The sequence below is a fragment of the Mchenga conophoros genome, linkage group LG22, assembly GCF_057382185.1.
Source record: "Mchenga conophoros isolate Kocher_MC1m ecotype Shallow Benthic linkage group LG22, M_conophoros_male_GT1.1, whole genome shotgun sequence".
Taxonomy (NCBI): domain Eukaryota; kingdom Metazoa; phylum Chordata; class Actinopteri; order Cichliformes; family Cichlidae; genus Mchenga; species Mchenga conophoros.
In genome coordinates, this window is record NC_140546.1 from 37,262,051 (window position 1) to 37,277,964 (window position 15,914).

Consider the following 15,914-nt stretch of genomic DNA (forward strand, 5'->3'; position numbering starts at 1 on the left):
AAGAACAGTATTTGACAGTTGTGTTAAGGCTGCTTCCTCATGCACAGGGCTTCATCACAGAAGAAGAAGCCATGCCTAAGTGAGGGAAACAGGAGGAATAGGCTCAGATATGCCAAATACACAATAACTGGGTGGAAGGAGGTGAGGGAGCATCCACACAGCAGCCAGTGGTGCTGGAGATCCAGTTAAGTCAGATTTGGATCCAACTGGGATGATCTTCATATTCCAGTATGACAGTGATCCCAAACACATAATCAAATCAGTCATAGATAGACCCTTGTGAGTTGTAATTAAGCTATTGTAAGCCATCCTTCCTATTAGCAAAGGAAGACCAAAGGTTATCAGGGTTCTCTCAGCACTGTTCCTCAGGGACAAACGCTTTACAGCTCTGCAGGACGCTGCATAACAACACTGTTGGTGTGCTTGTGTCTTCAGATCGTCCAGGCCTAACTAGTGTGGAGCGAATCGAGCGTTGCCAAGAGGAGTTCCTGTTGGCCTTTGAACATTATATCAACTACCGCAAACACAAAGTGGCACATTTCTGGCCCAAGCTGCTAATGAAGGTGACAGACCTGCGGATGATCGGCACCTGCCACGCCAGCCGATTCCTCCACATGAAAGTGGAGTGTCCCACCGAGCTGTTCCCTCCTCTGTTTCTGGAGGTCTTCGAGGACTGACCAGTGGATTTCTGTGTGTGTGTGCGTGCGTGTGTGTGCGCCTGGGCACCCTGGTGGTCTCAGGGGTGGAACCAGCAGAAAGCCCGTCACAACGAACCTTCTAACAGCACTACTGAGTGTCACTTCATTCCACCTTAGAGTAGCTCTCTGGTCTATTTTTGGATGAAACCATTCCTGACAGTGCGGGTACATGTGAATAGCTTTTTGACTTTTCTGGTTTGTTCTGTTATTGTTGTCATGGATATAACATCTCACCTCAGATTTGACTCTAGGTTTTTTGTTTTCATTATTGCATCATGGTAATCTTATCAACACTTGTTTGTTCGTTAGAAGCCAAGCACATGTTGTATATTCCTTCCTTTATGTTGAAATACTCGGCTGCTCGCCTCATCCACGACACGAGACGCCGTCAGCAAACCCGCTCCACTTTACCGCATTAATATATCAACCTTCGTCCATCTGGTGAGTGTCCAGTCTGTCCGGTGCCTCGCCATCCTACTGTGACCGTTAAAAACGCGTACTCTAACGGACGGCAGCTCGCAGGTGTCTGCAAGTCTCTCGGCAGCCGCACATTACGAGGTTAAGTTGCAACGCTGCATTCCAGAGCTGTCGGAAAAACAAACGTCAGCTCGAGACACGCTCCGAGCGAGAAACCTGAGCAGGATTTTGCAATATTAAAGGGGACCTGTGTGTCTTTTCTCAGTTGATGTTGCAATGCTGATTGTTCCTATTAAACATGACCAAAGTTTCAAATCATTTACTAAATATATGTAAAAACAATCCCAGCACTTGGACTGCTATTAAATCGAGGTTTCCAAAGGTTTTTCTCGCACCTTCTGTGACACTCGTTTGCTGCAGGCGGTAGAGCTCGTCCTGAGCCAGGCTTCCCGAAGCCGTCCTATTGGAAGAAAGTGGCTCGTTAGGTAAGGCGAACCTTAACGAGGCAGCGCTAAACAGGATGCTTTTAGTCAAAGGATAAACCGGTAGTCTGCATGACGCACAAATCTAAGGACACTAGTCTGTTGGAGTGTCTCTACTAGAGTAATGAGTCCCCTCAAACTTCACACGGTGGCAGTGCACACTGCAAACACAACTTCTCTCTGGCCCTTCACACACACACACACACACACACGCTGGGCTTTCAGCTAACAGTAAGTCTACTTACTCAACCCTTAAAATGATATGTGGCATTTTGCAGGATATTGCATAAATACTGTTGCACTACAGCAGCATATATGGGCCAGCGAAATAGTCAAAGGTCAGCTCTCTGTTTATGAGCAGGAAGCATCTTTGTGTCTGGCTGAAAGCAAAGAGTGTTTATGAAATCAGAGTGTGGACACTAAAGAACTGAGAGAGTGTCTCTCGCTTGTTGTTAATTGCCTTTGGACTTATTGTCAGACAGCATGATATGACCGGTGCTTTGATACTTTATAGACTAATGATTAATTAGCACAACCTCAAAGCATTTCATATGCAACTCTGACAGATTAACTGAAAATGCAGAGGTTCTGTGCGTTCAAACCTGTACAGTGCAAAAAATCTTGCTCGAGTTTCTGTTTGTCTTTATTTCGACAAGAAACAAAACAACGAAACAACAAAACCAAAACTGCGATGTAGACGTGAGCGACAGTGAATGGAATGCAGAAGCAGCATTAAAATGAGCCGCTCGTCGTGCCGGAGACTCGTCACACGGTGGCACTGAGGCCAGGATCGTCTGTGTGTCACAGTACTGCATGTTGTGCCAAAACCAGGTGAACAATGCCCTCACTGCATCCTCCCTCCACTTCCTTAGTTGAGTATAAATTGGCTCCCTGTCGGTCCACACACAGGCTGTCCTATTTGCTGTGTTTCAGTCTGCGGTTGGAACTTCAACTATAAGACCAGCATTAGATTTCAGTGTTTCATCTCAGCCATGTTGCCTCAAAGTCAGATAATTAGTCAGCATTTTTTCTGTTTGTTTAGTGTCTCCGTGAGTGGACGTGGGCTTTCTATTAAAACAGTGAAGTCATGGTGCTATGGTGAGTTGGGGCTATGGCTGATTGAAGCGTATTGTTATTTACATGTCTGAATAAGAGCAGGATGGCATGCATATAGTACAGTAACACACATGCACATATACAGAATGTACAGTACATCTGTGCAGCTGTTGTGCAGCAACTGATCAGCCACAACAATAAGACTGGCACAGATGCTGGGTCCCACTCGGGTACTGGCAGTGGTTTTTGGAGTGGGCCTCTGTCTGCCTCGGTTGGAGGGTTGGTAAATGGGAGAGTTTACCAGCAGAGAAGACCAGTGTTCACCTGTAACTGGTTTTAGTGATGTGGCTGATTGGTGTATCGCTCACACAGATAACACATGGGTCCGACTCCACGACTGTGACCGACCTGTGGCATTCGGAGGCCAAGTAAACTGTATGCTTCGCCATCACCAAGGTACACTGACGAGGCTGGTGAGATTGTGAAAAGTAGAGCTCTTTGTTCTTTAGCCTCTGGTTTTGTTTTTTTTCTTGAAAAAGCCTCGGTATGGTATTGCCGTTTGCAATCTGACAGACCTCGGCTCTTTATATTTCGCTTTTTCGAGCTTCACACTACTCCTCAAAGCAGCTTGTATTTTATTTTGTTTCTTCTCATTTCTGTGAAGTGATGCCTTTTTATCAAAGCAATAGAATTGCTGCAGTGTTTGAATGACCCGGACCTCACACATATACACCTCGCAAACTGTACAGATTCAGATAAATGCACAGACAATCAGAGGGAGAGGCACCCGAGCTCAGGCTGGTCCCCGTCGACATGAAGGGCCGGGCCGGGCCCCGCTGAGACGGAGCCATTCAGAAACGTAACGGTTGGCCACGTTTACATGCACCCCTGCGTCTGCAGCCAACGAAAGACTTTGTTATGTGAAGAAGCCTTCGACGAAAGCTGTCAGAACGCGCATCCAACATCAACGAGCTAGACTCATTAACGTAACATCACCTGTGTTTCTAATGAAATAAATGTCTTCATGTCTCAGTAGCAGGGGCTGGCTGCACAAACACATCAGAAGTTGGCTGACTATCTAATGTTCAACCCAACAGTCCCAGGATCTCAGCTCAGGACTTCAATGTCCCTTTGGTGTGCTTCTGTTGGTTAGAACATGTAGATTGAACAAAGTCATGTAAAAAGCATCATTTTTATGCGGTAAACATGGTTTGTTGTTGCACGTTCCCGGTTCTTAGGCTCTCTTTCACGTCTTTTTTTAACTAAAGACTTTTAGTCTAGTCTCAGGAATTTGGCAGTGTAACTTTTCAGACCTTCAGCTAAAGTAGCAGCAACTATTGTTTGCAGCCCGAAAAACAAAAAGCTGTGTTTGCTCTTGATTTGGCCTGCCAGTCCTCCACCAGGATAGTTGTTGGGCTGTAATTAGCCGCTACCTCATGAGCGGGGAATTTTGGCCTGGGAATCAAAACTGGAACTTTGTTACTGCTGTCAAATGTAATAACAGTTCCCGAGTTTGTGCAGATGATTCTGTTTTCCTGTGCAGGTAAAGAGACACTAAGAAAGCTGCACAGATTTTAACCACTGAAAGTCCAAAATTAGGTGATTAACAGCTTTATGTGTAATGTGTTTTTGTAGCGTGCAGTAGATTGAACAAAGGTTTCTTTAACAGGCTGATGATATTTCTGTGAAACCACACCCCCTCTCTGAAGCTGCCCGACAGCGCAGTCATTCTCTTTGTGGCTTCATGTTCAGGATGCTCATCATAAGCATAAAATGAGCCACTGTGTGATCAGGACAGTGACAGCCGTCAGTTTCTTTCACATCAGCCCGTGTTCCTCCTTACTTTCTAGTTTGTTGCATTTTTCAATTTGCTGACTTCAGCTACAACGAGGGGATTACTGAGACCACCTCCCTCATGCTAAACATACAGTTTGAATATTGCCCGATGGTTTATAGGTCAGTGTGGAGTAGCTTAACACAAAGAAGAAGAAGAGATGAAAGTCAGAGCGTTGCAGGCTTACTCGTTGGAGGCAAAACATAAAGGCAAGGGTGGCTCAAAACTTTTGCACAGTACTGTATCTAAAGCCTAGCCCTGTGATTGGATGGATGGAGCCAGCCTGTCTGTGCAGCCAGCCCCGTTGTCAGAGAATGAACTTGAAGGTAGAGACGTCTCACAGTTATCATAAAAGTCACATAGATACTGTAAAACTAATGCAGGTCACAGTTAAAGAACTGCTGAAAAACACAATAATCAATAATCATGAAGAAGAACCAGTGTGAAACAGTGACCTGGATAAAAACAATGAGGAGGGCATTATTTGGTTTCTGTAAAAAAAAATATAAATAACCTGTCAGTAATACTTTCACTCATAAATGTAATAAAGTCGAGCAGTTCATAACAATAAACCTGTCAGTTTTATGGTTGAGGCAAATGATGGCCTTGATGTAGTAATATATCATCAAACCTGTAAAGTTATTTCAGTCTGTGGGCGCTCTAATATGAATCCTGAAAGTTTAGCTTAAAAAGCTGGAGAGCAGCCGGGCTCTTTGACAGCTCCTACCCACGTTCCTCTGGGTTCTCCCGATGACTTTGTTGGCATGTTGATCAGTTATCTGAGCGTTTTACTGAAAAAAGCACTGAAGAGGAAGTGAAACCAAAACAAGGAGTTAAAACTTGCAAAGATCTGCAACAGTCAAATAGTTCACAGCAGGATGATGAATGCAGCTTTAATCCAAAATAATCGACATGTTTTTTTACACTTTGATACATAGTTTCACTTTTCTTTTTTTCCTTTTTTGCGGGACGGCTATAAATTGGGTATCTTGTATCCTGGCTGTGTTCACTGAGCACATACGCAGAGCTGTGGTGCACGTAAACGTCGTCATTGCTCACCGCTGGTTAGGAACATGTTCATTTTACCTGAGGAGGTGAATGTTGGCCGTGATATCTCCCGTGAGTTGTTGCTCGTAAGGTTTCTCAGTTACAACCAATAGCAAGAGTTGCGCCATAGAGAAGCTATTTTACAGTACAAAGGAAAAGGATGTATATTTTCAGACTGCAGATTTTTTTTACGGATGTTAGCATAATATGAACATATTGTTTTTGCATAGTGTTAAAAAGATACAGTGTTGCTCTCAAATGTATTTCCACATCTGATGGAGACGTATTTAAAAAAACAAATGATAAAAACAGTTAAATTAGCTGGATTCATGTCCAAAAGAAACCACACATGAGCACGTTTAGGGACAGCGTGGTCAGAAGGAGGCGGTCATCCACAGTCGGCACAGATTTCTCTTCTCTCCTTGTGTGTTTGAGTGTCTTCTTGTTTAAGTCATCTGTTTAATGCAAACCGGGAATTCGACCAGGAGGTGCAGAGAGATGTGAAAGTGAATCTGTGGCAGAAAAAAAGGAAGAACAAAGAATATTGTGTTCCTCAAACGGCTGTTGGACATTTTCAGCTTGGAGGACTGATGATTTTGATTTTGCCTGATGGGGGATGATTGCAGAATTTGTGATTTGGGTCTTAAGAATAAAGATGGTTTTGAGAGAATTTGATTTGGTGTCTTCACTTATTCAGACTTTGTAGGTGCTCTGTATGGCTGTTTGAATGGTTCACTGTGCACCCATTTTATGAAACACAGGTTAATGTGCAGTGCTGTGCAAAAGACTTGAGCCCACCTCGTTCTTTGTATTTTGCTTTAATTTTGCTCCGTGAATCGCTACCTTATCGTGGTGGAGGGGTTTGTGTGTCCCAGGGATCCCAGGGGCTATGTTGTCTGGGGGCTTTTGCCCCCTGGTAGGGTCTCCCATGGCAAATTGGTCCTGTGAGCGATTCAGAAGACCCTTATGAAGAGAACATCAAGGGAACAGTTTACTCTGCCCGGGATAGGGTTACCGGGGCCCCGCCCTGGAGCCAGGCCCGGGGAGGGTGCCCGAGGGCGAGCGTCTGGTGGCCGGGCACAGCCTGAAGAGGAGACATGGGCCCATTCTCCCGCAGGCCCACCACCCACAGGAGGCGCCATAGGGGTCAGGCGCATTGTGTGCCGGGTGGCGGCCAGGAGCGGAGGCCCTGGCGGACTGATCCCCGGCTACCAAGACTGGCAATAGGGACATGGAATGTCACCTCTCTGGTGGGCAAGGAGCCTGAGTTAGAGCGTGAGGTTGAGAGGTACCGGCTAGATATAGTCAGGCTCACCTCTACGCATGGCTTGGGCTCTGGAACCAGTCTCCTGGAGCGGGGCTGGACTCTGTCTCAGTCTGGAGTTGCCCCTGGTGAGAGGCGGCGGGCTGGGGTGGGTATTCTAATATCCCCTCGGCTTGCTGCCGGTACGTTGGGGTTTTTCCCGGTGGATAAGAGGGTTTTTTCCCTGCGCCTTAGGGTCGGGGAACGGGTCCTGACTGTCATCTGCGCTTATGCGCCGAGTGGCAGTTCACAGTACCCAGCCTTCTTAGAGTCCCTGTGGGGGGTGCTGGAAGGTGCTCCACCTGGAGACTCTGTTGTCCTGCTGGGAGACTTCAATGCTCACGTGGGTAACGACAGCGAGACCTGGAGGGGCGTGATTGGGAGGAACGGCCTCCCTGATCTGAACCCAAGCGGTGTTTTGTTATTGGACTTCTGTGCAAATCACAGTTTGACCATAGCGAACACCTTGTTCGAACATAAGAGTGTCCAGAAGTGTACGTGGCACCAGGACGCTCTAGGCCGCAGGTCGATGATCGATTTTGTAATCGTATCACCAGACCTGTCACCATATGTTCTGGACACTCGGGTAAAGAGAGGGGCTGAGCTGTCAACTGATCACCACCTGGTGGTGAGTTGGATCAGGTGGCGGGGGGAGGACGCTGGACAGACCCGGTGCACCTAAACGCGTAGTGAGGGTGTGCTGGGAACATCTAGCAGAGGCCCCAGTCCGCGAGATCTTCAACGCACACCTCCGGCAGAGCTTCAACAGCATTTCGAGGGAGACTGGGGACATTGAGTCCGAATGGACCATGTTCAGCGTCTCCATTGCCGAAGCTGCTGCATTGAGCTGCGGCCGTAAGGTGGTTGGTGCCTGCCGTGGTGGTAATCCCCGAACCAAATAGTGGACACCAGAAGTGAAGTGAGCCACCAGGCTGAAGAAGGAGTCCTATCGGGCTTGGTTAGCCTGTGGGACTCCGGAGGCAGCCAACAGGTATCGACAGACTAAGCGCAATGCGGCTCGGGCAGTGGCTGAAGCAAAAACTCGGGTGTGGGAGGAGTTCGGTGAGGCCATGGAAAAAGACTTTTGGACTGCCTTGAAGAGATTCTGGCAAACTGTCAGGCGTCTCAGGAGGGGAAAGCGGTGCTCTACCTGCACTGTGTATAGTGCTGGCGGAGCGCTGCTGACATCGACTGAGAAAATTGTCAGGCTGTGGAAGGAATACTTCGAGGACTTCCTTAATCCCACTGACACGTCTTCCGAGGAGGAAGCAGAGTCTGGGGATGAGGGGAATGACCCGCCAATTTCCGGGGGCGACGTCACTGAGGCAGTTAAACAACTCCTTGGTGGCAGAGCCCCTGGTGTTGATGAGGTCTGCCCCGAGTTCCTGAAGGCTCTGGACGTTGTAGGGCTGTCCTGGTTGACACGCCTCTGCAATGTTGCGTGGAGATCAGGGGCAGTACCCGTGGACTGGCAGACCGGGATGGTGGTCCCCATCTTTAAGAAGGGAGACTGGAGGGTGTGTTCCAACTACAGGGGGATCACACTCCTCAGCCTCCCTGGGAAAGTCTATGCCAGGGTGCTGGAGAGGAGAGTTCGTCCGCTAGTCGAACCTCAGATACAGGAGGAACAATGCGGTTTTCGTCCTGGTCGTGGAACACTGGACCAGCTCTTTATCCTCTCGAGGATACTTGAAGGTGCATGGGAGTTTGCCCAACCAGTCTACATGTGTTTTGTGGACTTGGAGAAGGCATTCGACCGTGTCCCTCGGGGTGTCCTGTGGGAGGTGTTGCGGGAGTATGGGGTGTCTGGCCCATTGCTACGGGCCATTCGATCCCTATACAACCGTTGCAAGAGCTTGGTTCGCATTGCCAGCAATAAATCGGACTCGTTCCCGGTGGGTGATGGACTCCGCCAGGGCTGCCCTTTGTCACTGATTCTGTTCATAATTTTTATGGACAGGATTTCTAGGTGCAGCCAAGTGGCGGAGGGCTTTCGCTTTGGTGGCCTCAGAATCTCATCTCTGCTTTTCGCGGATGATGTGGTTCTGTTGGCTTCATCGGGTGGGGGCCTCCAGCTCACACTGGAACGGTTCGCAGCCGAGTGTGAAGCAGCGGGAATGAGGATCAGCACCTCCAAATCTGAGGCCATGGTTCTCAGCCGGAAAAGGGTGGAGTGCCCACTCCGAGTCGGGGATGAGTTCCTGCCCCAAGTGGAGGAGTTCAAGTATCAAGTCTTGTTCGCGAGTGATGGGAGAAGGGAGCCGGAGATCGACAGACGGATTGGGGCTGCGGCTGCAGTGATGCGGACGCTGCACCGGTCCGTCGTGGTGAAGAGGGAGCTGAGTGTAAAAGCGAAGCTCTCAATTTACCGGTCGATCTACGTCCCTACCCTCACCTATGGCCACGAACTGTGGGTAGTGACCAAAAGAACGAGATCGCGGATACAAGCTGCAGAAATGAGCTTCCTCCGAAGGGTGGCTGGCCTCTCCCTTAGAGATAGGGTGAGAAGTTCGGCCATCCGGGAGGGGCTCAGAGTAGAGCAGCTGCTGCTCCACATCGAAAGGAGCCAGCTGAGGTGGTTCGGGCATCTGACAAGGGTGCCCCCTGGGCGCCTCCTGGGTGAGGTGTTCCAGGCATGTCCCACCGGGAGGAGGCCCCGGGGCAGACCCAGGACACGCTGGAGAGATTATATCTCTCAGCTGGCCTGGGAACGCCTTGGTATTCCCCCGGATAAGCTGGAGGAGGTGGCTGGGGAGAGGGAGGTCTGGGCCTCTTTGCTTAGGCTGCTGCCCCCGTGACCCGGCCTCGGATAAAGCGGATGAAGATGGATGGATGGATGGATGGATGTAAAAAGTGGTCTTAAGTAATATTTCCCTGAGCTTTCTGATGATCTTTCAAAGTTTTTTTTGGCTCCTAATTTTCATTCCAGTTCTTGTGCCTGATGATTTAAAGACGTTTTCTTTGTTGTTGTTAGTTAAACCATTAAACACTGACCTATCAATCATTAAAGCATAAAACAGGAATTTAATGTAAGAGAGGAACCAGTGTTGTCTACACACGAGGGACAACGTTAAAATGATATCGTTTATTCCCATTTCTTTAGGTGAATCTCCATAAAAATTAATTAATTAAAGTGAAGTCCATGAGAATTGGGGTGATCACGGTCCTGCTGCTGTTGAACTATAAGGTATGGTCTCGTTTGGAGGGGGGCCATCAAGAGGTCATTCTTAGCGAAGGGAAACGGGGAGAATAGGTTGAGGTTTGCCTTACACTATAACTAATCAGATAAGAGAGATAAGATAGGACTTTATTAATCCCTCGGGTGGGTTCCTCTGGGAAATTCGACTTCCAAAAAGCACAGCAACGACCGAAGTTACAGTTACAGAATATTATATATATATATATATATATACACACACACACACACACACACATATATAAATACAGAGACAAATATAAATAAAATATACGAAGGGGATAAATAGAATAAATAGGAATAAAAATAAAAATACAAGTGAATTGCACATTTCAAGTATTGAGTCTATTGCACTGTTGACTATTTACAAAAAGTATTGCACAGTGAGGTGAAGAGGCACTACAGCTTAGTTGTCCCCCCCTCCTTTGTCCTCCTGTCTCCCCTCCCTCTCCCCTCCAGAGAGGAGTTAAACAGTCTGATGGCGTGTGGGACAAAGGAGTTTTTAAGTCTGTTAGTTCTTGTCTTGGGGAGAAGCAACCTGTCACTGAACAGACTCTTCTGGTTGTTTACGACCGTGTGCAGAGGATGCCCAGCATTGTCCATAATGTCCATCAGTTTCTTTAATGTCCTTTTCTCTGCCACTGTCACCAGAGTGTCCAGCTTCATGCCGACCACAGAGCTAGCCCTCCTGATCAGTTTCTCCAGCCTGGATGAGTCCTTCTTTGCTGTGCTGCTCCCCCAGCACACCACAGCATAGAAAAGTACTCCAGCAACCACCGACTGGTAAAACATCCTCAGGAGCTTCCTGCAGATGTTAAAAGACCTCAGCCTCCTGAGGAAGTACAGTCGGCTTTGGGCTTTTTTATACAGGTGCTCTGTGTTGCATGACCAGTCCAGTTTATTGTCCACCCACAGCCCGAGGTACTTGTACTTGTTGACCACCTCCACCTCCTCCCCCTCTATCTGAACCGGCAGTGGACCTTCTCTGGACCTCCCGAAGTCCACAACCAGTTCCTTAGTCTTTGAGGTGTTGAGTTGCAGGTGGTTTGTGTGACTCCATGCGACAAAGTTCCTCACCAGACTTCTCAAATCAAATCAAATCAAATCAAATCAAATCACTTTTTATTGTCACATCACATGTGCAGGCACACTGGCACAGCACATGCGAGTGAAATTCTTGTGTGCGAGCCCCACAAGCAACAGAGATGTGCAAACACAACAACACAAACGAGCAAAATACAAGAATGGCCAACCTGAAACTAATAAATATATGTACAATATATAATAGTGTATGCATTTCTGGATGTGTATACTAAATATTTTCCTACGTGTGTGTGTGTGTGTGTGTGTGTGTGTGTGTATACACATTTTTACAAATTAAATAGTAAAAAAATAAAATAAAATAATAATAATAATAATAATAAAATATATAAAATATACAGAGTTGAATATGTGCAAAACAAGTGGCATTTATATACAGTGTGGAGTGCATAATGTTGAAGTTCGTTACTTCTGTACTCCTCTTCCTGATCATCCCAGATACACCCCATGATGGCCGTGTCATCTGCAAACTTCTGAATCAGTCAAATTTGAAATGTTTGTTTTGAATTGTCATCGATATGTGTGAGCGAGGACAAGGGAAGGTGAAGGTCTACAGTCGTGTATAAAATATGGTGGAGCCTCTTTCATAGTTTGACCCAGTTATAAACAGAAAAGCCAGATTTTGATCCAGCATGTGAAACCATCTGGAAATCACCTTATTGGCAATGATGATGATTCCAATGCAATAAAAGAATAGCTGGAAACACAAAGACAGTGGAGCACTCTGAGGGAGCCAGCGTCCCTGAAGAAGTGTGGATCACAGAGAGAGAGCAAAATGTAGCCAACCTACAAAGAAGCACTTTGGAGTGATACTCAAGAGATGCGGAGCGTTGTCCTGAAGGCTGCTTAAAGACAGCTGCCTGAGAGAGTTCAGGTTGTGCTGAAGAATAAAGGTGCTCATAGCAAATGCTGACTAACAACAGAGGTCGATCATCTTGTTAATAATTTTACCTCCTCACTACGTACGACTCTGGATACTGTAGCTCCTGTGAAAACTAAGGTCTCAGATCAGAAGTACCTGACTCCGTGGTATAATTCTCAAACACGTAGCCTAAAGCAGACGACTCGTAAGCTGGAGAGGAAATGGCGTGTCACAAATTTAGAGAATCATCATTTTGCTGCTTTATAAGAAAGCCCTCCGCAAAGCCAGAACATCTTACTATTCATCACTGATTGAAGAAAATAAGAACCCCAGGTTTCTCTTCAGCTCTGTAGCCAGGCTGACAAACAGTCAGAGCTCTGTTGAGCCAACCATCCCTTTAACCTTAACTAGTAATGACTTCATGAACTTCTTCACAAATAAAATTTTTATCATTAGAGAAAAAATTACCAGTAACCATCCCACAGATGTAATATTATCTACAGCTACTCTTAGTACCATTGATGTTAAGTTAGACTCTTTTTCTCCAATTGATCTTTCTGAGTTAACTTCAATAATTACTTCCTCCAAACCATCAACGTGTCTTTTAGACCCCATTCCTACAAAACTGCTCAAAGAAGTCCTGCCATTAATTAATGCTTCGATCTTAAATATGATCAACCTATCTCTAATAATCAGCTATGTACCACAGGCCTTCAAGCTAGCTGTAATTAAACCTTTACTCAAAAAGCATCTCTAGACCCAGCAGTCTTAGCTAATTATAGGCCAATCTCCAACCTTCCTTTCATATCAAACATCCTTGAAAGAGTAGTTGTCAAACAGCTAACAGATCATCTGCAGAGGAATGGTTTATTTGAAGAGTTTCAGTCAGGTTTCAGAGCTCATCACAGCACAGAAACAGCTTTAGTGAAGGTTACAAATGATCTTCTTATGGCCTCTGACAGTGGACTCATCTCTGTGCTTGTCCTGCTAGACCTCAGTGCAGCGTTCGATACTGTCGACCATAATATCCTATTAGAGCGATTAGAACATGCTGTAGGTATTACAGGTACTGCACTGCAGTGGTTTGTATCATATCTATCTAATAGACTCCAGTTTGTGCATGTAAATGGAGAGTGCTCTTCACACACTGAGGTTAATTATGGAGTTCCACAGGGTTCAGTGCTAGGACCAATTCTGTTTACATTATACATGCTTCCCTTAGGCAGCATCATTAGAAGACATAGCATACATTTACACTGCTATGCAGATGACACCCAGCTCTATCTGTCCATGAAGCCAGATAACACACACCAATGAGTTAAACTGCAGGAATGTCTTAAAGACATAAAGACCTGGATGGCCGCTAACTTTCTGCTTCTTAATTCAGATCAAACTGAGGTTATTGTACTCGGCCCTGAAAAGCTTAGAAATATGGTATCTAAGCAGATTCTTACTCTGGATGGCATTACCTTGGCCTCCAGTAACACTGTGAGGAACCTTGGAGTCATTTTTGACCAGGACATGTCCTTCAACGCACATATTAAACAAATATGTAAGACTGCTTTCTTCCATTTGCGCAACATCTCTAAAATTAGAAATATCCTGTCTCAGAGTGACGCTGAAAAACTAGTTCGTGCATTTATTACTTCCAGGCTGGACGACTGTAATTCATTATTATCAGGATGTCCAAAAAACTCCCTGAAAAGCCTTCAGCTAATCCAAAATGCTGCAGCAAGAGTCCTGACAGGGACTAGAAAGAGAGAGCATATTTCTCCTGTTTTGGCTTCCTGTTAAATCCAGAATTCAAAATCCTGCTCCTCACATACAAGGTCTTAAATAATCAGGCCCCATCTTATCTTAATGACCTTGTAGTACCATATCACCCTATTAGAGCACTTCGCTCTCGCTCTGCAGGCCTACTTGTTGTTCCTAGAGTATTTAAAAGTAGAATGGGAGGGAGAGCCTTCAGTTTTCAGGCCCCTCTTCTGTGGAACCAGCTTCCAGTTTGGATTCAGGAGACAGACACTATCTCTACTTTCAAGATTAGGCTTCAAACTTTCCTTTTTGCTAAAGCATATAGTTAGGGCTGGACCAGGTGACCCTGAATCCTCCCTTAGTTATGCTGCAATAGATGTAGGCTGCCGGGGGATTCCCATGATGCACTGGGTGTTTCCTTTCCAGTCACCTTTCTCACTCACTATGTATTAACAGACCTCTCTGCATTGAATCATATCTGTTATTAATCTCTGTCTCTCTTCCACAGCATGTCTTTATCCTGTCTTCCTTCTCTCACCCCAACCAATCACAGCAGATGGCCCCGCCCCTCCCTGAGCCTGGTTCTGCCGGAGGTTTCTTCCTGTTAAAAGGGAGTTTTTCCTTCCCACTGTCGCTAAAGTGCTTGCTCACAGGGGGTCATATGATTCTTGGGCTTTTCTCTCTGTATGTATTATTGTAGGGTCTACCTTACAATATAAAGCGCCTTGAAGCGACTGTTGTTGTGATTTGGTGCTGCATAAATAAAATTGGATTGACTATCATTGATGTGTCTGCACATTTCAATACATTTATGAACTAATTTCCTGTTTTCCTTGCAAAATAGAAAATATAAAGACACGGCACTACATTAATAGAGTCTAGCTCTTGTCCTGTGAAGTCATAAGTGAACACACGATAGAGGATGTTTGAACAGACAGGTTCCAGATTGTGCTCTGTTTACAGGACAGCAATCAAACTGAAGTGGACACGTGGGTGGAGCCGATGGTTCTCACTGATTATCGCAGACAGAGGTCTGAGTTTAAAACTTTAAGTGTTACCACCATCACTCGGTGGTAACACTGGAGCTCTGTGTGATTTGGTCGAGTGAATGTTCGTGTCTGTTTACTCGGTGCCACTCCCGGAAGCCAGGGACGCAGACTGAGCTGCACTGTTGCCATCTGCTGATGGATGATAAGCACGACTTGGTTCAGACGTCGCCTTTCTAAACCTCGTTTTACTGAATCCCTCTGGTGTCACAAGAACGTATTAAAGAAAGGCCATAGTCAAACCTTCATTTCATTCAGTGCTGCATTTTTAAGAGAGAATTACATAGATGTGTGTGCGTTTATATGTCAACCCTGCTGTGAAGGTCCTATTTTATTCACTCCTTGAGGCATTGAATAAAACCGTCTGAAATTTCTACTCTTGTCTGAACCTTTCACATGATTAATTAGCTATTGGTGATCCATAACGATCACACGTTTTACTTTCATTTCTACTTTACTGTTCTTGAAGAGCACAGGAGAGGATAATAGGTGTGATTTTGCATCTGTATTCCATCAATGTGATTAAAATGCATTTAAGGCGTTTATTTCAACTGTTTAGGAATTACAGGCATTTTTATACATAACCTCCCATTTTCACAGGCTCAGAAGGACAGCTGACTGACAAGCAGTCTGACAGGAAATGTCTGGATTCTTCCCTCATGTCGTTAGAAATAAATCACATGACACACCTGTGGTTGATCCACTGTTTAAAGGAAGAAACACACAGGCCAGCTCAGACGGTCAGAGCAGTTCATACAATCATGAAGCTGAAACTGCACTTTAAATGAGTTGCAGTTACTACAGGAAGTATCATTATCCAAGTATTTCTGCTTAGCGCTGTTGCCTCGCAGCAAGGTGGTTGGTTCAGCGTCGCAGGCCGGGGTCTGTGTGGAGTTTGCATGTTCTCCCTCCTGTGTCTGTGTGGGTACTCCGCCTTCCTCCCACAGACGTGCAGTTAGTGGGGTGAGGTTAACTGGTGATCGTGAGTGCGGTCTCTCTGTCCCTGCAACTAACTAGCGATCTGTCCAGGGTGTGCCCCCGCCTCTCACTCTGGGACAGGTTCCAGCCCCCCAACGACCCTGATAAGGATAAGTAGAAGAGAATATTCACGTGTATG

General features: G+C 46.0%; 1 protein-coding gene across 9 annotated transcripts in view; it reads left to right on the forward strand.

Moving 5' to 3' along the window:
• The window catches only part of thrb (thyroid hormone receptor beta), a 112,293-nt gene extending 108,278 nt beyond the window's left edge, over window positions 1-4,015 (forward strand). For all 9 annotated transcript variants that reach the window (XM_085262251.1, XM_085262252.1, XM_085262248.1 and 6 more), the window contains one exon: window positions 436-4,015. In XM_085262251.1, coding sequence (XP_085118377.1) covers window positions 436-677 — 242 coding nt within the window. In that variant the 3' untranslated portion in view covers window positions 678-4,015. The remainder of the gene's footprint in view (window positions 1-435) is intronic.
• The last annotated feature ends 11,899 nt before the right edge of the window (window positions 4,016-15,914 follow it).